General features: G+C 50.3%; 1 protein-coding gene across 7 annotated transcripts in view; it reads left to right on the top strand.

Annotated features, from left to right (window-relative positions):
- LOC137310916 (focal adhesion kinase 1) overlaps nucleotides 1-23,906 on the top strand; it is a 585,674-nt gene that overhangs the window by 445,823 nt on the left and 115,945 nt on the right. For all 7 annotated transcript variants that reach the window (XM_067978464.1, XM_067978455.1, XM_067978457.1 and 4 more), the window contains one exon: nucleotides 10,520-10,604. In XM_067978464.1, coding sequence (XP_067834565.1) covers nucleotides 10,520-10,604 — 85 coding nt within the window. The remainder of the gene's footprint in view (nucleotides 1-10,519; nucleotides 10,605-23,906) is intronic.

Genomic DNA, 23,906 nt, shown 5'->3' with positions numbered 1-23,906 from the left:
TGATGAATAACTTCCATTGATTGTGTTACATTTTTGGAAGGTGTACTGCCTGAAGTAATGGACTGTATGCAGATCCGGACACACTTCTGCAGTTTTCAGGGAACCTCTGGTGGTATTGTTCATTCTAAAAATGAATTGGGATCTAAAGCATGTAACATTCAATATTGTGGAATGTTAATTTACTTTTTATAAAATTTTCACTTATTTTATGGGCTTTGCACATTGTGTATTGTTCCCATGTAAAAGAATGGCTAATGATTTTAGCTTTAGCTACTACTATCTGACCAGTAACTAAGCTGAGTGAGTGCCGAGGAAACTTGCCCTCTGAACTTTTCCTCCTTCCCACTGGAGAAGTACTTGGCTTCGATCCAGCATCACCCAATGACAGCACAACGAAGGTCATCCTCTCACAATCTGAGAATTAGTGTTTTGGTCTGGATGAAATAGATTTTATCTGTGCACCCTGTTAGATGTAAGAAAGGCTTAACATTTATATAACACCACTCTCGGAAACAGCTCAAAGCACTTCACATACTATGAATTATTTTGAGATGTGGTGAGTGTTGTTTGGGCAAGTATGGCTGCTGTTTTGTACATAGTGAGATCCCACAAAAATGCAATGACACGAAGGTGCTGAAAGAGGTGGTAGTGAGGTAGAGCTTGGTGTCAGCATGCATGTGGATTGGAAGGTCGCAAATGTAACCCCACTATTCAAGAAAGGAGGGAGAGAAAACAAGGAACTATAGGCCAATTAGCCTGACATCAGTAGTAAGGAAAATGCTAGAATCTATTATTAAGGACGTAGTAACAGGGCACTTAGAAAATCATAATATGATTAGGCAGAGTGAACACGGTTTCATGAAAGGGAAATCGAGTTTGACACATAAGATCATGGCTGATCTTCAACCTGAACTCCACTTTCCCATCCGATCCTCATGTCCCTTTAGTCCCTGAGAGTCCAAATATCTATCGATCTCAGCCTTGAATATACTCAATGACTGAGCATCCACAGCCCTCTGGGGTACAGAATTCCAAAGATTCACAACCCTCTGAGTGAAGAAATTTCTCCTCATCTCAGTCCTAAATGGCCGACCCCTTATCTTGAGCATATGCCCCCTAGTTCTAGATCTCCAGCCTGGGGAAACAGCCTCTCTGTATACCCTGTCAAGTCCTCTCAAAATCTTATGTTTCAATGAGATCACCTCTCATTCTTCTAAACTCCAGAGAGTATAGGCCCATTCTACTCAATCTATCCTCATAGGACAACCCTCTCATCCCAGGAATCAAATCTGGTGAACCTTCATTGCACCACCTCTAGGGCAAGTATATCCTTTGTTAGGTAAGGAGACCTAAACTGTACACAGTACTCCAGGTGTGGCCTCACCAAAGCCCTGTACAATAGCAGCAAGATGTGGTGTATTGGATTTTCAAAAGGCATCTGATACGGTGCCATAAAAGAGGTTGCTACACAAGATTGGGAGTAATATATTAGCATGGATTGAGGATTGGTTAATGGACAGAAAACAGAGAGTTGGAACAAACGGGTTATTTTCAAGTTGGCAGTTTGTAACTAATGGGGTCCCACAAGTATCAGTACTTGGGCCTCAGCTGTTTACAATGTATATCAATAACTTAGATGAGGGGACCGAGTGTATTGTATCCAAGTTTGTTGACGATACAATGCCACATGGGAAAGTAAGCTGTGAGGAGGACGCAAAGAAGGTGTGTGGAAGAGAAGGTGGCAAATGGAGTATAATGTGGGGAAATGTGAAATTATCCACTTTGATAAGAAGAATAGAAAAGTAGAATATTTTTTAAAAGGTGAGAGACAAAGAAATGTTGGTAGTCAGAGGGATTTGGGTGCCCTTGTACACGAATCGCAGAAAGTTAATGTGCAGGTACAGCAAGCAATTAGGAAAGGGAATAGTATATTAGCCTTTATTGCGGGAGGTTGAAGTATAAGAGTAAGGAGGTCTTGCTGCAATTATATAGGGCTCTGTTGAGACCACACCTGGAGTACTGTGTACAGTTTTGGGCTCCTTACCTTTTTTTTTATTCGTTCACGGGATGTGGGCGTCGCTGGCAAGGCCGGCATTTATTGCCCATCCCTAATTGCCCTTGAGAAGGTGGTGGTGAGCCGCCTTCTTGAACCGCTGCAGTCCGTGTGGTGACGGTTCTCCCACAGTGCTGTTAGGAAGGGAGTTCCAGGATTTTGACCCAGCGACAATGAAGGAACGGCGATATATTTCCAAGTCGGGATGGTGTGTGACTTGGAGGGGAATGTGCAGGTGGTTTTGTTCCCATGCGCCTGCTGCCCTTGTCCTTCTAGGTGGTAGAGGTCGCGGGTTTGGGAGGTGCTGTCGTAGAAGCCTTGGCGAGTTAGTCATAGAGTCATAGAGTCATACAGCACGGATAGAGGCCCTTCGGCCCATCGTGTCCGCGCCGGCCATCAGCCCTGTCTACTCTAATCCCATATTCCAGCATTTGGTCCGTAGCCTTGTATGCTATGGCATTTCAAGTGCTCATCCAAATGCTTCATGAATGTTGAGGGTTCCTGCCTCCACAACCCTTTCAGGCAGTGAGTTCCAGACTCCAACCACCCTCTGGGTGAAAAAGTTCTTTCTCAAATCCCCTCTAAACCTCCCACCTTTTACCTTGAATCTATGTCCCCTTGTTATAGAACCCTCAACGAAGGGAAAAAGCTCCTTAGTATCCATCTTATCTGTGCCCCTCATAATTTTGTACACCTCAATCATGTCCCCCCTCAGCCTCCTCTGCTCCAAGGAAAACAAACCCAATCTTCCCAGTCTCTCTTCATAGCTGAAGCGCTCCAGCCCTGGTAACATCCTGGTGAATCTCCTCTGCACCCTCTCCAAAGCGATCACATCCTTCCTGTAGTGTGGCGACCAGAACTGCACACAGTACTCCAGCTGTGGCCGAACCAGTGTTTTATACAGCTCCATCATAACCTCCTTGCAGTGCATCCTGTGGATGGTGCACACTGCAGCCACAGTGCGCCGGTGGTGAAGGGAGTGAATGTTTAGGGTGGTGGATGGGGTGCCAATCAAGCAGGCTGCTTTATCTTGGATGGTGTCGAGCTTCTTGAGTGTTGTTGGAGCTGCACTCATCCAGGCAAGTGGAGAGTATTCCATCAAACTCCTGACTTGTGCCTTGTAGATGGTGGAAAGGCTTTGGGGAGTCAGGAGGTGAGTCACTCGCCGCAGAATACCCAGCCTCTGACCTGCTCTCGTAGCCACAGTATTTATATGGCTGGTCCAGTTAAGTTTCTGGTCAATGGTGACCACTAGGATGTTGATGGTGGGGGATTCGGCGATGGTAATGCCGTTGAATGTCAAGGGGAGGTGGTTAGACTCTCTCTTGTTGGAGATGGTCATTACCTGGCACTTATCTGGCGCGAATGTTACTTGCCACTTATCAGCCCAAGCCTGGATGTTGTCCAGGTCTTGCTGCATGCGGGCTCGGACTGCTTCATTATCTGAGGGGTTGCGAATGGAACTGAACACTGTGCAGTCATCAGCGAACATCCCCATTTCTGATCTTATGATGGAGGGAAGGTCATTGATGAAGCAGCTGAAGATGGTTGGGCCTAGGACACTGCCTTGAGGAACTCCTGCAGCAATGTCTTGGCGCTGAGATGCTTGGCCTCCAACAACCACTACCATCTTCCTTTGTGCTAGGTATGACTCCAGCCACTGGAGAGTTTTCCCCCTGATTCCCATTGACTTCAATTTTACTAGGGCTCCTTGGTGCCACACTCGGTCAAATGCTGCCTTGATGTCAAGGGCAGTCACTCTCACCTCACCTCTGGAATTCAGCTCTTTTGTCCATGTTTGGACCAAGGCTGTAATGAGGTCTGGAGCCGAGTGGTCCTGGCGGAACCCAAACTGAGCATCGGTGAGCAGGTTATTGGTGAGTAAGTGCCGCTTGATAGCACTGTCGACGACACCTTCCATCACTTTGCTGATGATTGAGAGTAGACTGATGGGGCGGTAATTGGCTGGATTGGATTTGTCCTGCTTTTTGTGGACAGGACATACCTGGGCAATTTTCCACATTGTCGGGTGGATGCCAGTGTTGTAGCTGTACTGGAACAGCTTGGCTAGAGGCGCAGCAAGTTCTGGAGCACAAGTCTTCAGCACTACAGCTGGGATGTTGTCGGGGCCCATAGCCTTTGCTGTATCCAGTGCACTCAGCCGTTTCTTGATATCACGTGGAGTGAATCGAATTGGCCGAAGACTGGCTTCCGTGATGGTGGGGATATCGGGAGGAGGCTGAGATGGATTATCCACTCGGTACTTCTGGCTGAAGATGGTTGCAAATGCTTCAGCCTTGTCTTTTGCACTCACGTGCTGGACTCCGCCATCATTGAGAATGGGGATGTTTGCAGAGCCTCCTCCTCCCGTTAGTTGTTTAATTGTCCACCACCATTCACGACTGGATGTGGCAGGACTGCAGAGCTTTGATCTGATCCGTTGGTTGTGGAATCGCTTAGCTCTGTCTATAGCATGTTGCTTCCGCTGTTTAGCATGCATGTAGTCCTGAGTTGTAGCTTCACCAGGTTGGCACCTCATTTTTAGGTACGCCTGGTGCTGCTCCTGGCATGCTCTTCTACACTCCTCATTGAACCAGGTTTGATCCCCTGGCTTGTTGGTAATGGTAGAGTGAGGAATATGCCGGGCCATGAGGTTACAGATTGTGCTGGAATACAATTTTGCTGCTGCTGATGGCCCACAGCGCCTCATCGATGCCCAGTTTTGAGCTGCTAGATCTGTTCTGAATCTATCCCATTTAGCACGGTGGTAGTGCCACACAACACGTTGGATGGTGTCCTCAGTGCGAAGACGGGATTTCATCTCCACGAGGACTGTGTGCGGTGGTCACTCCTACCAATACTGTCATGGACAGATGCATTTGCGACAGGTAGATTGGTGAGGACGAGGTCAAGTAAGTTTTTCCCTCGTGTTGGTTCGCTCACCACCTGCCGCAGGCCCAGTCTAGCAGCTATGTCCTTCAGGACTCGGCCAGCTCGGTCAGTAGTGGTGCTACCGAGCCACTCTTGGTGATGGACATTGAAGTCCCCCACCCAGAGTACATTTTGTGCCCTTGCTACCCTCAGTGCTTCCTCCAAGTGGTGTTCAACATGGAGGAGGACTGATTCATCAGCTGAGGGAGGACGGTAGGTGGTAATCAGCAGGAGGTTTCCTTGCCCATGTTTGACCTGATTTCATGGGGTCCAGAGTCAATGTTGAGGACTCCCAGGGCCACTCCCTCCTGACTGTATATCACTGTACCGCCACCTCTGGTGGGTCTGTCCTGCCGGTGGGACAGGACATACCCAGGGATGGTGATGGAAGAGTCTGGGACGTTGGCTGAAAGATATGATTCTGTGAGTATGGCTATGTCCGGCTGTTGATTGACTAGTCTGTGGGACAGCTCTCCCAATTTTGGCACAAGTCCCCAGACGTTAGTGAGGAGGACCTTGCAGGGTCGACTGGGCTTGGTGTTTTGCCGTTGTCGTGTCCGGTGCCTAGTGGTCCGATGCCAGGTGGTCCGTCCGGTTTTATTCTTATTATGACTTTTCGTAGCGAGATTTTACAACTGAGTGGCTTGCTCGGCCATTTCAGAGGGCAATTAAGAATCAACCACATTGCTGTGGGTCTGGAGTCACATATAGGCCAGACCGGGTAAGGGCGGCAGGCTTCCTTCCCCAAAGGACATTAGTGAACCAGATGGGTTTTTACGACAATCCGGTAGTTTCATGGCCATCATTACTGATACTAGTATTTTAATTCCAGATTTTTTATTTAATTAATTGAATTTAATTAATTGAATTTAAATTCACCAGCTGCCGTGGCGGGATTTGAACATCATGACTCTGGATTTTAGTCCAGGCCTCTGGATTACTAGCCCAGTAACATAACCACTATGCTACCGTACCGTGAGAACGATATACTGCCTTAGAGGCAGTGCAACAAAGATTCACTGGAATGATTCCTGGGATGAGAGGGTTCATAGAACCATAGAAAGTTACGCCACTGAAGGAGGCCATTCGGCCCACCGTGCCCGTGCCGGCCGAGGAAGAGCTATCTGGCTTAATCCCACTTTCCAGCACTTGGTCCGCAGCCCTGTTGGTTACGGCACTTCAAGTGCACATCCAAGTACTTCATCAATGAGTTGAGGGTTTCTGCCTCTACCACCCTTTCAGGCAGTGAGTTTCAGACCCCTACCACCCTCTGGGTGAAAAAAATTCTCCTCCGCTCCCCTCTAACCCTTCTACCAATTACTTTAAATCTATGCCCCCTGGTCACTGACCCCTCTGCTAAGGGAAATAGGCCCTTCCTATCCACTCTTCCTCGGCCCCTCATAATTTTATACACCTCAATTAAATCTCCTTTCAGCCTCCTTTGTTCCAATGAAAACAACCCCAGACTTTTTGAGAATTTTCCCTCATAGCTAAAATTCTCTAGTCCTGGCAACACCCTCATAAATCTCCTCTGTACCCTCTCTAGTGCAATTACATCTTTCCTTTAACGTGGTGACCAGAACTGTACGCAGTACTCAAGCTGTGGCCTAACTAGTGTTTTATACAGTTCTAGCATAACCTCCCTGCTCTTATATTCTATGCCTCAGCTAATAAAGGAAAGTAATCCTTATGCCTTCTTAACTACCTTACCTGTCCTGCTGCATTCAGGGATCTGTGGACATGCATTCCAAGGTCCCTCTCTTCTGCCACACCTCTCAGTATCCTCCCATTTATTGTGCATTCCCTTGCCTTATTTGCCCTCCCCAAATGCATTACCTCACACTTCTCCGGATTGAATTCTGGGTTGTCCTATGAGGAGAGATTGTGTAGAATGGACCTACATTCTCTGGAATTTAGAAGAATGAGAGGTTGTCTCATTGAAACATAGAAGGCTCTGAGACAGCTTGACAGGGTAGATGCTGAGAGGCTGTTTCCCTTGACTGGAGAATCTGGAACAAGGGGTGACAGTCTCAAGATAAATGGTCGGCCATTTAGGACCAAGATGAGGAAAGATTTCTTCACTCAGAGGGTTGTGAATCTTTGGAATTCTGTACCCCAGAAGCTGTGGATGCTCAGTCGTTGAGTGTATTCAAGACTGAGATCGATAGATTTTTGGACAGTCAGGGAATCGAGGGGTAGGGTGGGAAAGTGGAGTTGAGGTAGAAAATCAGCTGTTTCTGAGAAGCTGCTGGTACCTCCTGTCCACCTAGCAATGGAAGTTGAGCATCAATTCAGCCCTCTGGTGGGCATGGTCATCTGATACTTGAATCGGGTAGTCTGCAGTTCTCCACAGCTAGCCAGCCTGGCTCACTAATGGCACCTGTAGGAATAAACCTGTCACTGGGGCCAAGGTTCATCCCACTCTGTTTCAGATGTCCGCACAAGCTGGTGTTCCAACAAGTAGGGTGGTCCTCGCTGGACAAATAGCAGAAATCTTAACAGTACTCTATACTGATGAACTGATCAGTTCCAATATCATTCTGCATGCACGATGGTCCCTAAACATGGACCCTGCCAATCTGTGGCTAATCTCTCTGTACTTACCTAAGTGGGGGAGACTGTCCCTTTGGTGAGAGTGAGCACTCCATTTTGAGTATACAAAAGTACTTAATTCCTTCTGTTATTTTCATAGGAATAGCATTTTGGATTTGTATAAGCCAACAGTGTGGTTTTATACTGTCAGTTGCATTTGTTTCCAGTCTGGAAGAGCAGAACTGTATGCATGCACATTTAAATACATGAAAGTAGCTCTGCTCACCAACTTCTGACCTCTCGGGGTCGGTGAGCTGAGATGGAGATTGAAATCAAGGATGAGTCATCGTTCAGTACAGAGGCTGAGGGAGGAAAGCAGAGAGGTGATATCTTGGTGAGAAACTTGGCATGGGGCTTGGGGAGACAGTGGAGAATACGGATTTTAAAGGTGAGATGAGAGGGGTGGAACAATGTGAGGTGCTTGATGGAAGACTAGGGGGAAGAGACCAAGGTGTGATTTGGTGATAACAGCCACATCAACAGGGGCAGTTTGGGTGGAGCAAATGGTGGTAAATATTGCCAGATGGGGAGGCTTCAGTAAGGAGCAAATTGTTGCCACCTGTGAGTTAAGTTTCCATCAAAGCCATGATGTCAATGAAATCATCCACAATAACATCTATCTCTATGAAGAGGAAAATAACAAAAGGTAGTAAATCAAAATTCTAACCTGCATCTCTATAAACAATTGGTACTTACATAGCTCCTCTCGTCCTTGTCTCCTTTTGAGATGTGGGAGCTGGCTTAGATCTGCCTGCTTCTCTATGAAGATGTCAATATGTTTGATTCAGTTACACGGTCAGGACTGTTATCTGTTCATTCCTTTTTATAGCTCTTGACCTGTTGCCAGGGCTTGTTGTGAAATTCATAATTGCTAGTCTCATTCAGAAAATAACAAGGTGTCCTTTTCATAACTGAACCATTCACAAAGTCTGAATATATTTGAAAATCATATTAGACTTAAAACAAAATTTGCAACATATGTAGTAAAGTAGATTGAGGCTGCAAGTGGCTTTTTAAAAAATCTCATGTACTTTGCCTAATTTAAAGGGACAGCTACAAGACTAAAACAAGACAGAACAGCTTCATAGACTCACATTTACCTAGTACTTCAGGGAAACTCATAAATGTTTCAAAGTGCTTTGCATACAATGAAGCACTTTCTGGTGCAGTGACTGTTCTTACGTAGGCATAAGCGGCAGCCATTTATTGCACAGCAAAATCCCACATAGAGCAATGACAAAAGTGACTTGTTAATCTGTTGTGTTAGTTCAGGACACATTGTTGGTCAGGACACCAGGAGAACTCCCTCATCATCTTTGAGCTGTGCCATGGATGTTTAATGTTCACCTGAATCACCTGAAGCAGGCAAATTAGATCTGGGTTTAGTGTCTTATCTGAAAGATGGCATCTCCACCAATGTGTGCACTCTCAGCACTGCACTGAAATGTTAGCCTAGATTATGTTCTCAAACCCTGGGGTGGAGCTTGAAACAAGAACCTTCTGACTTATTGGAGGGTGGTACCAACTGAGTCGGGGTTGAATGTAACAGAGTTTTTTCTTGATAAAGAACTTGGGGCAGATGATACAAGGTCATAAGAACATAAATAATCGGAGCAGGAGCAGGCCATACGGCCCCTTGAGCCTGCTCCGCCATTCAATCAGATCATGGCTGATCTTCTATCTCAACTCCACTTTTCCACCCTATCCCCATATCCCTTGATTCCCCTAGTGTCCAAAAATCTGTCGATCTCAGCCTTGAGTATACGCAACGACTGAGCATCCACAGCCCTCTGGGGTAGAGAATTCCAAATATTCACAACCCTCTGAATGAAGAGATTTCTCCTCATCTTGGTCCTGAATGGCCGACCCCTTATCTTGAGATTATGACCCCTGGTTCTAGCCTCTCCAGCCAGGGCAAACAGCCTGTTAGCATCTACCCTGTCAAGCTCTCTAAGAATTTTACACATTTCAATGAGATTACCTCTCATTCTTCTAAATTTACCTTACTTGTCCTGCTCTCAGTTTTAGCAGTTAGAAGGTATGTCCTACTGATGATTTGTGCACCTCACAACAAACATGAACAAAACATCTTTGAAACATATGCCAATCCAAATGAGTGATGCATAAGCTGCACATAAAGTAGGAGAAACATGTAGGCCACACACAGTCCTATCCCCACCCCTATCGAAGGGGCCCTGGGGCTGTCAGTTAATCCAGGAGGCTAAAGATCCCATTGCTCACAGTGGCATCGACAGAGGTTGTGTTCTACCCAAACCCTGGCCTCGCTCAATGAATTCCTGCAAACCTTGTTTAATAAATTTTGTGAATATACTATAGTAGTTAAAAGATGAGGAATGGTCTTTATAGGCCTTGTGCCTAATCAGGTCTTAACTGAAGAGTATTTCGATCTACGTTTAACACATGTTTTCGACAGAACCCCCCAAACCCACAACCTCTACCACCTAGAAGGACAAGGGCAGCAGGCACATGGGAACAACACCAGCTGCACGTTCCCCTCCAAGTCACACACCATCCCGACTTGGAAATATATCTTTCCACCTGTTTCTTCGTCGTCGCTGGGTCAAAATCCTGGAACTCCCGACCTAACAGCACTGTGGGAGAACCTTCACCAGACGGACTGCAGCGGTTCAAGAAGGTGGCTCACCACCACCTTCTTAAGGGCAATTCGGGATGGGTAATAAATGCTGGCCTTGCCAGCGACGCCCACATCCCATGAACGAATAAAAAAACAAGTGAAATTCCAGGAAATTTGCAGTTGATTTACTCAGAAATTCTCTGTCTATTTGGATCAGGATCAGATTATGAAATAATTCAAATGGTACATTGGAGTTCTGTGCTTGGTTCAAGTATATGTTTATTCAAACTACTCCATCGGTTTAGTTAGGATTGATAATTATATGGTTTTTGTTCTTGATTATACAGGAAAACCCTGCAATGGCAGTTGCCATCAAAACTTGCAAAAACTGCACTTCAGATAGTGTGCGGGAGAAGTTCCTACAAGAAGCTTGTAAGTTTATAAAATGCACTTTTATTCTGCAGTTTAAATGTAAATATAACACTTCAAACAAGTGTTGTACAAGTGGGATTAAAATAGATAGTTTGAGTGGAAGAGCGAGCACCAGCAAAGATGCATTGGGCAGGATGGCCACCCCCGTGCTGTAATTTCAGTGATTTTTTTGAGTGAAGACTATTCTAAATATTTAATTGTACTTCACAGCAACGCATTTTGGCTAATTTGGTTCATCATGCAACAGACTAATGTGGGCCAGTTCAAAGTGTACATTGAAAACCCATATTAAAAGATTGGTGTTATGAAGGTAAAATCACAAGCTTGTAATGGTCACAACTTCAAACATGTAAGACCAAGTTGAAGAATTGCCAAGGATTCCACTTGCTGTTAAATTAACTTCTTTGCCCTGTCAATGAGAGAAAAACAGGACTTTCCCTTAACCCTTAGACAGATTGCAAGTTGTGCACCTACGGTTTCCATAATGCTGGTACTTTCACAGAATCCGCAGCACTGTTGCCATAAGACTCTAAAGAGGAGATCTTGAACGTCTCAAATTGTCTCCACTTATTTTTTTCACGGGGAGATGGCAGAAAGGAGTTCTAAAACTTGTCTTGTGTAACCTTGCTCTTGACTAATAACTATTTTATTACATGTAGAGAACAATATATATGTGTTTTATTACATATTGAAAATATATGACACGTGTGCATATATACAAATGGCTATGGGAGACTATTCTATGCTATGTAATTATTCAAGATAATCTGCCCACTTACAAGGGCTCCACTACATTGATGTTGCCACGCTTCCTTTGCTACCATTTTAAATCATGATGATTGTGACTGACCCATTTAAGTCTTGAGTTCACTGGAATGTTATAAATGTTTTCTGACAGCTAATCAAACTTGCTGTCCCAATGGATCAGTGCGTTTAACCATTGAATAACTAAGCTTCACAGGTCAGAAAAGTCCAAAGTGTGATCCCCATCCTGTACTAGGTTAACTTATCTCAGCCAGGATGGCGGTCAGGACGCTGTAACTGGCCTTCGTGCATTAGAGTTAGAGAGGGGAAAATCGACCAGTGTTTCTGCACCCGTTTGCTGTCCAGCAACCCCTGCTTGAACATGTGTGTGTATACGTCAGATGAGGATAGGATCGGGTTTGGCCGTGTTACCTCGTGGTTGAATAGCCTACTGACACACTGCTGAGGCTCACACACACGGGTAATGACCATTTGGATGAGATACTGTAGGAACTGTACCCTGGCAAGGAGTTCATAATGTCAGGAGAGAGGGAGGAGAAGGCAGATTTTAAAAATATGATCAAACCTTATGAAACTGTCAGCCATAATGAGGCTGACCATCGATGTCACAAGATCTTTCCGTTACATTCTTCTCTTTTCTAGCTGCACGACAGTCTACTTACATTTATTCTTCCGTTCAACTGTTCTGGTATATGATCACACCGTGTAAGCTTTCGCTCTGCATAGTGGGTTCATTTCTCAGTTGGGAGTCTTTACATTATCTTCCAATGGGACCGATCTTCAACTACATATGTCCATCACAGTCTTCACACCAAAGGGTATGTCCTGTCCACAAAAAGCAGGACAAATCCAATCCAGCCAATTACCGCCCCATCAGCCTACTCTCAATCATCAGGAAGGCGTCGTCGACAGTGCTATCAAGCGGCACTTACTCACCAATAACCTGCTCACTGATGCTCAGTTTGGGTTCTGCCAGGACCACTCTGCTCCAGACCTCATTACAGCTTTGGTCCAAACATGGATAAAAGAGCTGAATTCCAGAGGTGAGGTGAGAGTGACTGCCCTTGACATCAAGGCAGCGTTTGACCGAGTGGAGCACCAAGGAGCCCCAGTAAAATTGAAGTCAATGGGAATCAGGGGGAAAACTCTCCAGTGGCTGGAGTCATACCTAGCACAAAGAAAGATGGTAGTGGTTGTTGGAGGCCAATCATCTCAGCCCCAGGACATTGCTGCAGGAGTTCCTCAGGGCAGTGTCCTAGGCCCAACAATCTTCAGCTACTTCATCAATGACCTTCCCTCCATCATAAGATCAGAAATGGGGATGTTCGCTGATGATTGCAGAGTGTTCAGTTCCATTCTCAACCCCTCAGATAATGAAGCAGTCCGTGCCCGCATGCAGCAAGACCTGGACAACATCCAGGCTTGGGCTCATAAGTGGCAAGTAACATTCGCGCCAGACAAGTGCCAGGCAATGACCATCTCCAACAAGAGAGAGTCTAACCACCTCCCCTTGACATTCAACAGCGTTACCATCACCGAATCCCCCACCATCAACATCCTGGGGGTCACCATTGACCAGAAACTTAACTGGACCAGCCACATTAATACTGTGGCTACAAGAGCAGGTCAAAGGCTGGGTGTTCTGCGGCGAGTGACTCACCTCCTGACTCCCCAAAGCCTTTCCACCATCTACAAGGCACAAGTCAGGAATGTGATGGAATACTCTCCACTTGCCTGGATGAGTGCAGCTCCAACAACATTCAAGAAGCTCGACAGCATCCAGGACAAAGCAGTCCACTTGATTGGCACCCCATCCACCACCCTAAACATTCATTCCCTTCACCACCGGCGCACAGTGGCTGCAATGTGTACCATCCACAGGATGCACTGCAGCAACTCGCCAAGGCTTCTTCGACAGCACCTCCCAAACCCGCGACCTCTACCACCTAGAAGGACAAGGGCAGCAGGCACATGGGAACAACACCACCTGCACATTCACCTCCAATTCACACACCATCCCGACTTGGAAATATATCGCCGTTCCTTTATCGTCACTGGGTCAAAATCCTGGAACTCCCTTCCTAACAGCACTGTGGGAGAACCTTCACCAGACGGACTGCAGCGGTTCAAGAAGGCGGCTCACCACCTTTTCAAGGGTAATTAGGGATGGGCAATAAATGCTGGCCTTGCCAGCGACGCCCACATCCCATGAACGAATTTTTAAAAAAAATAATGTGATGGTTATGGTACTGGGCTGGCAATCCAGCGGTCATGAGTTCAAAAAAGTAAAACTGAATTCAATAAATCTGATAATTTGTGGGCTTTTGCCACGAAAGTAACTATGAAAGCTGCCTGATTGTGATGAAAACACAATTGGTTTACTATTGTCCTTCAGGGAAGGCAACCTTCCACGCCTGTCTATATGTGTCTCCAGTCCCACATTATGTGATTGTCTGTTAATGCTTTCTGGGCAACAAAGGATGGGCAATAAATACTGCCTTGCCAGAATCACCCACATTCAAAGAAGACATTTTTAAAAAGTAATGTATTCTGTAACTGCAGGTAGACAAATCCTCCTCATTCGATGTTGGTTACTCTGTTTTCCATGCACAACATTCCTCTTGCATAGCTATGCTCTGTGCCTTGCTAAATTTCTGTTACTCGAACTCTTCTATATGCAAATTTGTATTCGCTCAAATTCAAAAAAAATCCTAACATCACAACTGAAGAGGTGGACAATGTACAAAGTGCAGATGGGAAAACAACATAAACTTCTAATGGCAAGGCACTAAGAATAAATTAAAGCAGCTAATCTGGAATGAACAGTCGGCAGAAGTTAGCAATTTTTTTTAAAAATGAAATGAAGTTGCTTAAAATATTTTTTGAATATCTTTTTGGCTGCCATCTTAGTTTCACTACACAGGTGAGGATTTACCACTGGAAACATGATTTTTAATGCAAAAAGTTATTAAAATTACAACTATAGTAACATTTTCTGTATTCAAAATGCCTCCAACAGTGTGTTCCATCTGAGGCCTGTGACTGTTTGAAAAGCTTGAGTCTTAAGCTCAGGGAAACTTTTTCGCTGTTGACAGCAAGACAGATCATTCACAGGGAGTACAGGGCTTGCTATTGGTAAACTCTGTCTTATCCCTTCCAAGTCATGGGATATTACTTCAAACCAGTCTTGGTTCCTTGAAGGTAAAAATAAATTAGCCTTTTTTGTATAAAACATCAGAACAGCCTAAAGCATGAACTAACAAAGTAGTGTGAGAGTTGTTCAATTATTCAAAGTGTTCAATTGTTGATCGGGTCTAGTAAGTACACAAAGAAGTGGGGCAGGGGCCACTAACTGCCTGGAGGAGTTGGTACCTGGAACAGTAAATAAAAGCATTGCTGCTTTAATAAGCATAAATTGCATAAACACAAAACTTGTACATACATGATTTTTTCATCAAAAATTACAAAAAGTTCTCGGTCAGGCTGATAAATGATCTGGGAAGCATTTGAGGCAGTTCAGTGATAAGGTTGATTGGGAACCAGCTTGAATGGGCAGATATGAAAGACTGGTTGGGAGAATGAGCATGCAGGCTGGCAAATAATCAGGGCAGGTAAACAAGCAGGCTGGTAGATGAAAAGCATTCTGGGTAAGCGGGAAATATCCAATGCCTGATTACTCCCACGTCCAACTCTTCCCCCTGACCCCCCACTCTGTCCCAGGCTTTGGCACTCTCGCACACCCCAACGCCAATCCCTTCAACCTGGCAGCAGCCCCTCCATCAGTCCATCTTAGCTTTACCCCAAATCCCTCCTCGCTTCAACTACCTATGTTGCAGCACCTCCCGTATACCATCCAAGCTGTTATATGTTGCCTCCCATCTTCCTACCTATCCTTGGCCTTAGAAAGGCAAGAGCTATTGGATATATCAAACTATATTTTAATAGCTTAAGTATTACACAATGGAACACTCCTGTCATTATTGAATATTATTTCCTCCAACTCACCATTAGGAATGCCACATGAGATTAGTGTGTGTGTTTTTATCTATCATTCTATCTATCTGTCTGGGACTTCCTGGCTTGCATATCTCAGTAACCTGTCTAATGACACATTATCTCATTGAGCCACTTGACAAAATAGTTCTCAACAAAATTTGAATTATGCAAACTATTGTAGCTACTTCTTTCAAGATTAGAGGAACAGTTTGTTGCAGTAAGAGGTTTGAAATAACATTTGACTCACAGCTACCTAACTCCATCTTACTTTCACTGTACCAGTGAACTGAAAAAATGAGCTAGTCTTGCTTATGCACTACCAATGTGTTTTGTTCGGAACCAACTCAGTAGATGGTATTGCACAGTCATTACTCAGAGTGGGACTTGAAGTTGAACTGATGAAGAAGCAGTAAGAGTTGGGATTTTAAACCAGTGACTGTGTATACTGAAATCATTATTCAAAAGCTGGCCAGCCAAACTGCTGTGGAGCAAGCCTGCTCTCTAACAAGACTGACCAACATCATGCGGCCCCTTTTTAACTATAGGGCTGCTTTTGATGTCTTTATAGCAGAGATGTGGTAAGAGAAAAGAACTATTTAGTCTTACAAGGCTTGCTTTTTCCTTCTCTTCAGTGTTCTGTTTCTCCAACTGGGAGCAGCAGTATGCTTCTGGTTTCTAAACAAAAACCGCCTTCAAGTAAGCTGAAGTCTGCAAAATATAGACAGAAATATGTTGTGGCAAACCTAAAATTATAATGGAGAACACAGCCATTCATACACTGATGCCAGATATTATTCTGAGTCTCAGAAGTCCACTCCTGATTATATCGAACGAGGTAATAATTTTTCCCACACGAAGCCTTTGCAGAAATAACTTTCTCTGTTTGAGAAAATTTTTGGTAGAGTGCGGGGGAGGTAAATCTTTATTTTATTCATTCTCAGGATGTGGACGTCACTGGCAAGGCCAGCATTTATTGCCCATCCCTAGATGCGCTGAGAAAGTGGTAGCGGACCGCCTTCTTGAACTGCTGCGTAGTGATTTGATACAACTGAATGGCTTGCTAGGCCACTAGTTACAGTTCAGAAAAAAACATTCAGATGGCTTACTTATCTAGAAAATAGACTTGGACACATTGTAGAAACTCTTCCCCTTTTTTGCCACTAAGATTACTCTTATCCCAGTGTATCTTTGTATAATTAATCATTACAATATTATGGACCTGTTGCATTTTTTTCTAATTTGTCTACATATCTTCCTTATTGCCGGATGGTCTATAAATACAGTGCTACCCATTTACCTCAAACCCGTTTATGTTGAAGTCCCACTTACTTCCAACAAAAATGTGAAGTCCCAGTTCCATCTCCGTACATTAATACCAAAACTTACCGTATATGTTAAAACCCGGCCGCTTACTTCGACAAAATTTTTAAATCCTTTACAGGCCTTCTGTTACTATCACTCATGTTGACAGGTGTGACATGTGAATGAGTTTGCCACATGCTTTTTAGGTCTATAAATTAGGTGTGTTGCGAGTAGTTTACTGAAGGTGGATACCAAGGCTAGAATTAAACAGAAACTTGATTTGGGAATGCTTGACGATAAATAAAAAAGAAAGACTTGCATTTATATAACACCTTTCACGACCTCAGGACATCCCAAAGCACTTTAAACCTATCAAGTACTTTTGAAGTGTAGTCACTGTTGTAATTTAGGAAACATGGCAGCCTATTTCAGCACAGCAAGGTCCCACAAACAGCAGTGAAATAAATGGCCAGATCATCTTTTTTAGGAAAGTTGATTGAGGGATATATATTGGCCAGGACACTGGGGAAACCTCCTCTTTTTCTTCAAAATAGTGCCATGGGATTTTTTACATCCACCTAAGAAGACAGACTGGGCCTCGGTTTAACATCTCATCCAAAAGACGGCACCTCCGACAGTGCAGCACTCCCTCTGTACTGCACTGAAGTGTCAGCCTAGATGTTGTGCTCTAGCCTCTGGAGTGGGACTTGAACCCACAACCTTCTGACTCATAGGTGAGAGTGCTACCTCTATTAATGCTATTATGTCATTATCCTTTCTTAGCAATTTTTGCTTAGAACTCACTGGTCTTATTGACAATACTTTGTGTATTAATGTACTTACAACTGAAGCCCTCCTTTCACCCCCCCATCTCCCCACCCTGTCGCCTGGCAATCTTACTCATTTTATTCTTTCCTCCTTCTGATCTGTTTTTCTCATCTTTTCTATTCTCCTTGTTGCTTTTGCCGTCCTTTCTGCCTCCTTTTTAGTTTTTCCTTTCCTCTACCATATTAGCTTAAATTCTCCCGCACAGCTCTAGTTACTCTCCCAGCAAGGCATGAGTTCTAGCCTTGTTCAGGTGAAGCCTGTCCATTCTGTACAGACCTCTCCTGCCCCACAACTGGTTGAAATGTCCCAGGAATCTGAACTTTTCTCTCCTACACCATCTCTCTGGCTACCCATTTAATTCCTTTATTTAACTATTCCCTTACATGGCACCAGGAGTAATCCTGAGGTTACTATCCTACAGATCCTTCTCTTTAATCTATCTCCTAATTGCTAAAACTTGCTTTGGAAGATCCCAATTTTATTTCTTCCTATGTTATTGGTTGCAACATGAATCAAAACATTTGGCTGTTCCCCCTTCACTCTCCAAAATCTCTTGTACCTGCTCTGTAATATTCCTTACCCTGTAACCTGAGAGGCAGCATCCCATTCAGGACCTTCAGTTTAAACTGCAAAAGTGCATCTGTTCGCTTGACTATGGAATCCGCTATTACTATTGCATTTATGCCTTTCGTTCCCCCCTCCTTTGCAACCACTTGCTACACAGTGTGATGGCATTGCTCATGATTGACTTCATCCATGTTGTCATTGTTGCAGGTACTCAGTACCTATTATTTCTGTTTGTCAATTCAGCATTTGCGAGATCCCTGTACTGCCTCATGTCTACCCTTCCTACCACAAAAGGTGGTCACCCTCTTTCCATCCTCATTAACTTGCTCTGCCTGCAAGGTATCACCTCAATCCAAGAGGTCTTCAGTCTCCCAAATGCCAGAGTGTCACTATCTACTCCAGAGGCTCAGAAAACCTGGAGCTCGAGTGCAATGTCATCTGTGGCTCAGTGGTAGCACCAGTCGCCTCTTGTTAGTCAGAAGGTTGTTGGTTAAAGTCGCACTCCAGAGACTTGAGCACATAATCTAGGCTGACGTTCCAGTGCAGTACTGATGGGCTGCTGCACCTGCATCTTTCATTTGAAATGTTAAACCGAGGCCCCATCTGCCGTATCAGGTGGACGTAAAAGATTCCATGGCATTATTCGAAGAACAGGGGAGTTCTCCCGGTGCCCTGGCCAACATTTATCCCCAACCAACACCTAAAACAGATGATCTGGTCATTTATTTCATTGCTGTTTGCGGGACCTTGCTGAGTACAAATTGGCTGCCGCGTTTCCTACGTTTCAACAGGGCCTACACTTCATTGGTTGTAAAGTGCTTTGGGACGTCTTGAGGTCATGAAAGGCAGTGTATAAATGCTTCTTTCTTTTTCTTTCAAGCAGTTGGAGGCATGTTGCAAGTTTGATCATCCCGGACACACACAGCATACAGTTGCTCCCACAGCGTGCAGATATCACACATTGTGGGCCTCAGCGCGCTCTCTCGCTCTCTCTCTCTCTCTCTCTCTCTCTCTCTCTCGCTCTCGCTCTCGCTTTCTCTCACACACACCCCTTAATAGTTTAATAAAAACAAACAGAACTTAACCTCTCAAATATAGCTTCTAATAAATTTAATTTTATTTTATAATACACAGCTAATTTACAGTATAATCTTGAGGGGGAATCTGAACTTTATTCAAAAAAGTAAATAGTTCCAGCTATATACAATGGCACAGTTGCTAGTCACACAATGACAGATGAAATTCAAATCCAAATAACTAAGTTTTTTTTAAACAATCAGCTACATACCTACATACCGACAACAACATCTATATACCTTTACCAAATTTATATTAAAAAAAAGAATACTTTATAATTTTACATCAGCTAATGTACCATCACACCTCAGGTGCTAAAAGAGAAATGGTTCAACCCCTTCCACTAAAGACTAATGCTCTGCACTTCAGAAAGACCCATAAATTCAACAGAGATGCATCCTTATTTAATGAGTTTCTTATTGGGCTCAATATTAAACTTAAATTGTGGGGTCGGTGGGGAGGGGGGCTGCGAAAATTGCAAAAATGCAGTGCGGGTTCGGAAGCCGGCTCCAGCCCGCCAACTTCTGAGTTCCCCACAGACGTGCCTGTGTGCGCACGGACTTCCTGATTCTGGAAGTCCCACCGGCAATTAAAACCGGCGGGATGATAGTTAAAGAACCAAATGTACCTCATTGAGGTATTTAAACTACTTGACTTGTGACATATTAGGTAGTTAGAACGGTGAAACTAGGCGTGAAGGGCCGGAAAAGGCAAAAATAAACGAAATAAATTCAATAAAAAACCATTGCACAAAATTAAAACACAAAATCAACCAACCTTTCCTCCCTGCTCTGATGTCCGATGTCTCCCTCTCCGATGTCCCTCTCAGCCCCCGATGTCTCCCGTCGCCCCCCCACCCCCCCCGACGTCTCTCCCTCCCCCCCCCCCCGACGTCTCTCCCTCCCCCCCCCCGACGTCTCTCCCTCCCCCCCCCCCCCCGACGTCTCTCCCTCCCCCCCCCCCCGACGTCTCTCCCCCCCCCCCGACGTCTCTCCCCCCCCCCGACGTCTCTCCCCCCCCCCTCGACGTGTCTCTCCCCCCCCCCCCCGACGTCTCTCGCTCCCCCCCCCCCCCCCCCGACGTCTCTCGCTCCCCCCCCCCCCCCGACGTCTCTCGCTCCCCCCCCCCCCCCGACGTCTCTCCCTCCCCCCCCCCCCCGACGTCTCTCCCTCCCCCCCCCCCCCGACGTCTCTCCTCCCCCCCCCCCCCGACGTCTCTCCCTCCCCCCCCCCCGACGTCTCTCCCTCCCCCCCCGACGTCTCTCCCTCCCCCCCCCCCCCCCGACGTCTCTCCCTCTCCCCCCCCCCGACGTCTCTCCCTCCCCCCCCCGACGTCTCTCCCCCCCCCCCCCCCCCGACGTCTCTCCCCCCCCCCCCCTGACGTCTCTCTCCCCCCCCCCCCCCGACGTCTCTCCCCCCCTCCCCCCCCCCCGACGTCTCTCCCCCCCCCCCCCCCCGACGTCTCTCCCCCCCCCCCCCCCCCCGACGTCTCTCCCCCCCCCCCCCCCCCCGACGTCTCCCCCCCCCCCCCCCCCCGACGTCTCTCCCTCCCCCCGACGTGTCTCTCCCCCCCCCCCCCCCCCCCCCCCCCCGACGTGTCTCTCCCTCCCCCCCCCCCCCCCCCCCCCCCGACGTGTCTCTCCCTCCACACCCCCCCCCCGACGTGTCTCTCTCTCCCTCCCCCCCCCCCCCCGACGTCTCTCCGCTGCCCCCCCCCCCCCCCGACGTCTCTCCTCTCCTCCCCCCCCCCCCCCCCCCCCCCCGACGTCTCTCCCCTCCTCCCCCCCCCCCCCCCCCCGACGTCTCTCCCTCCCCCCCCCCCCCCCCCCCCCCCCGACGTCTCTCCCCCCCCCCCGACGTCTCTCCCCCCCCCCCCGACGTCTCTCCCCCCCCCCCCCGACGTCTCTCCCCCCCCCCCCCCCCGACGTCTCTCCCCCCCCCCCCCCGACGTCTCTCCCCGCCCCCCCGACGTCTCTCCCCGACGTCTCTCCCGCCCCCCGACGTCTCTCCCCCCCCCCCCCTCCCCCCCCCCCCGACGTCTCTTTCCCCCCCCCCCCCCCCCCCCCCGACGTGTCTCTCCCTCCCCCCCCCCCGACGTGTCTCTCCCTCCCCCCCGACGTCTCTCCCTCCCCCCCGACGTCTCTCCCTCCCCCCCGACGTCTCTCCCTCCCCCCCCCCCCCCCCCGACGTCTCTCCCTCCCCCCCCCCCCCCCGACGTCTCTCCCCTCCCCCCCCCCCCCCCCGACGTCTCTCCCTCCCCCCCCCCCCCTGACGTCTCTCCCCCCCCCCGACGTCTCTCCCTCCCCCCCCCGACGTCTCTCCCTCCCCCCCCCCCCCCGACGTCTCTCCCCCGCCCCCCCCCGACGTCTCTCCCCGCCCCCCCCGACGTCTCTCCCCCCCCCCCCGACGTCTCTCCCCCCCCCCCCCCGACGTCTCTCCCCCCCCCCCCCCGACGTCTCTTCCCCCCCCCCCCCCCGACGTCTCTCCCCCCCCCCCCCGACGTCTCTCCCCCCCCCCCCGACGTCTCTCCCCCCCCCCCCGACGTCTCTCCCCCCCCCCCCCCGACGTCTCTTCCCCCCCCCGACGTCTCTTCCCCCCCCCCCGACGTCTCTTCCCCCCCCCCGACGTCTCTTCCCCCCCCCCGACGTCTCTTCCCCCCCCCGACGTCTCTCCCCCCCCCCGACGTCTCTCCCCCCCCCCGACGTCTCTTCCCCCCCCCCCCCGACGTCTCTCCCCGCCCCCCCCCCGACGTCTCTCCCCGCCCCCCCCCCGACGTCTCTCCCGCCCCCCCGACGTCTCTCCCCCCCCCGACGTCTCTCCCCGCCCCCCCCGACGTCTCTCCCCCCCCCCCCCCCCCCCGACGTCTCCCCCCCCCCCCCCCCCCCCGACGTCTCTCCCTCCCCCCCGACGTGTCTCTCCCCCCCCCCCCCCCCCCCCCCGACGTGTCTCTCCCTCCCCCCCCCCCCCCCCCCCCGACGTGCTCTCTCCCTCCACACCCCCCCCGACGTGTCTCTCTCTCCCTCCCCCCCCCCCCCCGACGTCTCTCGCTGCCCCCCCCCCCCCCCCGACGTCTCTCCTCCTCCTCCCCCCCCCCCCCCCCCCCCCCCGACGTCTCCCTCCTCCCCCCCCCCCCCCCCCGACGTCTCTCCCTCCCCCCCCCGCCCCCCCCCCCCCGACGTCTCTCCCCCCCCCCCGACGTCTCTCCCCCCCCCCCCCGACGTCTCTCCCCCCCCCCCGACGTCTCTCCCCCCCCCCCCCCCCGACGTCTCTCCCCCCCCCCCCCGACGTCTCTCCCGCCCCCCGACGTCTCTCCCCCGACGTCTCTCCCCGCCCCCCCGACGTCTCTTCCCCCCCCCCCCCCCCCGACGTCTCTTTCCCCCCCCCCCCCCCCCCCCGACGTGTCTCTCCCTCCCCCCCCCCGACGTGTCTCTCCCTCCCCCCCGACGTCTCTCCCTCCCCCCGACGTCTCTCCCTCCCCCCGACGTCTCTCCCTCCCCCCCCCCCCCCCGACGTCTCTCCCTCCCCCCCCCCCCCCCCGACGTCTCTCCCTCCCCCCCCCCCCCCCGACGTCTCTCCCTCCCCCCCCCCCCTGACGTCTCTCCCCCCCCCGACGTCTCTCCCTCCCCCCCCGACGTCTCTCCCTCCCCCCCCCCCCCCCCGACGTCTCTCCCCGCCCCCCCGACGTCTCTCCCCGCCCCCCCCCGACGTCTCTCCCCCCCCCCCCGACGTCTCTCCCCCCCCCCCCGACGTCTCTCCCCCCCACCCCCGACGTCTCTTCCCCCCCCCCCCCCCGACGTCTCTCCCCCCCCCCCCCCCCGACGTCTCTCCCCCCCCCCGACGTCTCTCCCCCCCCCCCGACGTCTCTCCCCCCCCCCCCCGACGTCTCTTCCCCCCCCCCGACGTCTCTCCCCCCCCCCGACGTCTCTTCCCCCCCCCCGACGTCTCTTCCCCCCCCCCGACGTCTCTTCCCCCCCCCGACGTCTCTCCCCCCCCCCCGACGTCTCTCCCCCCCCCGACGTCTCTCTCCCCCCCCCCCCGACGTCTCTCCCGCCCCCCCCCGACGTCTCTCCCCGCCCCCCCCCCCGACGTCTCTCCCCGCCCCCCCCGACGTCTCTCCCCGCCCCCCCGACGTCTCTCCCCGCCCCCCCCGACGTCTCTCCCCGCCCCCCCCGACGTCTCTCCCCGCCCCCCCCGACGTCTCTCCCCGCCCCCCCCGACGTCTCTCCCCGCCCCCCCCCGACGTCTCTCCCCCGCCCCCCCCCCGACGTCTCTTCCCCCCCCCCCCCCCCCGACGTCTCTCCCTCCCCCCCCCCCCCCCCCCGACGTCTCTCCCTCCCCCCCCCCCGACGTCTCTCCCTCCCCCCCCGACGTCTCTCCCCCCCCCGGCGTCTCTCCCCCCCCGACGTCTCTCCCCCCCCTCCCCCCCCCCCGACGTCTCTCCCCCCCCCCCCCCCCCCCGACGTCTCTCCCCCCCCCGACGTCTCTCCCCCCCCCCGACGTCTCTCCCCCCCCCCCCCGACGTCTCTCCCCCCCCCCCCGACGTCTCTCCCCCCCCCCCCCGACGTCTCTCCCCCCCCCCCCCCGACGTCTCTTCCCCCCCCCCGACGTCTCTTCCCCCCCCCCGACGTCTCTCCCTCCCCCCCCCCCCAACGTCTCTCCCTCCCGCCCCCCCCCCCGACGTCTCTCGCTCCCCCCCCCCCAACGTCTCTCTCCCTCCCCCCCCCCCCGACGTCTCTCGCTCCCCCCCCCCCCCGACGTCTCTCCCTCA

This window comes from Heptranchias perlo, chromosome 3 (genome assembly GCF_035084215.1).
Source record: "Heptranchias perlo isolate sHepPer1 chromosome 3, sHepPer1.hap1, whole genome shotgun sequence".
NCBI classification, from domain to species: domain Eukaryota; kingdom Metazoa; phylum Chordata; class Chondrichthyes; order Hexanchiformes; family Hexanchidae; genus Heptranchias; species Heptranchias perlo.
The sequence above is the reverse complement of the archived record's forward strand: the minus strand, read 5'-3'. Positions and strand labels throughout refer to the sequence as shown.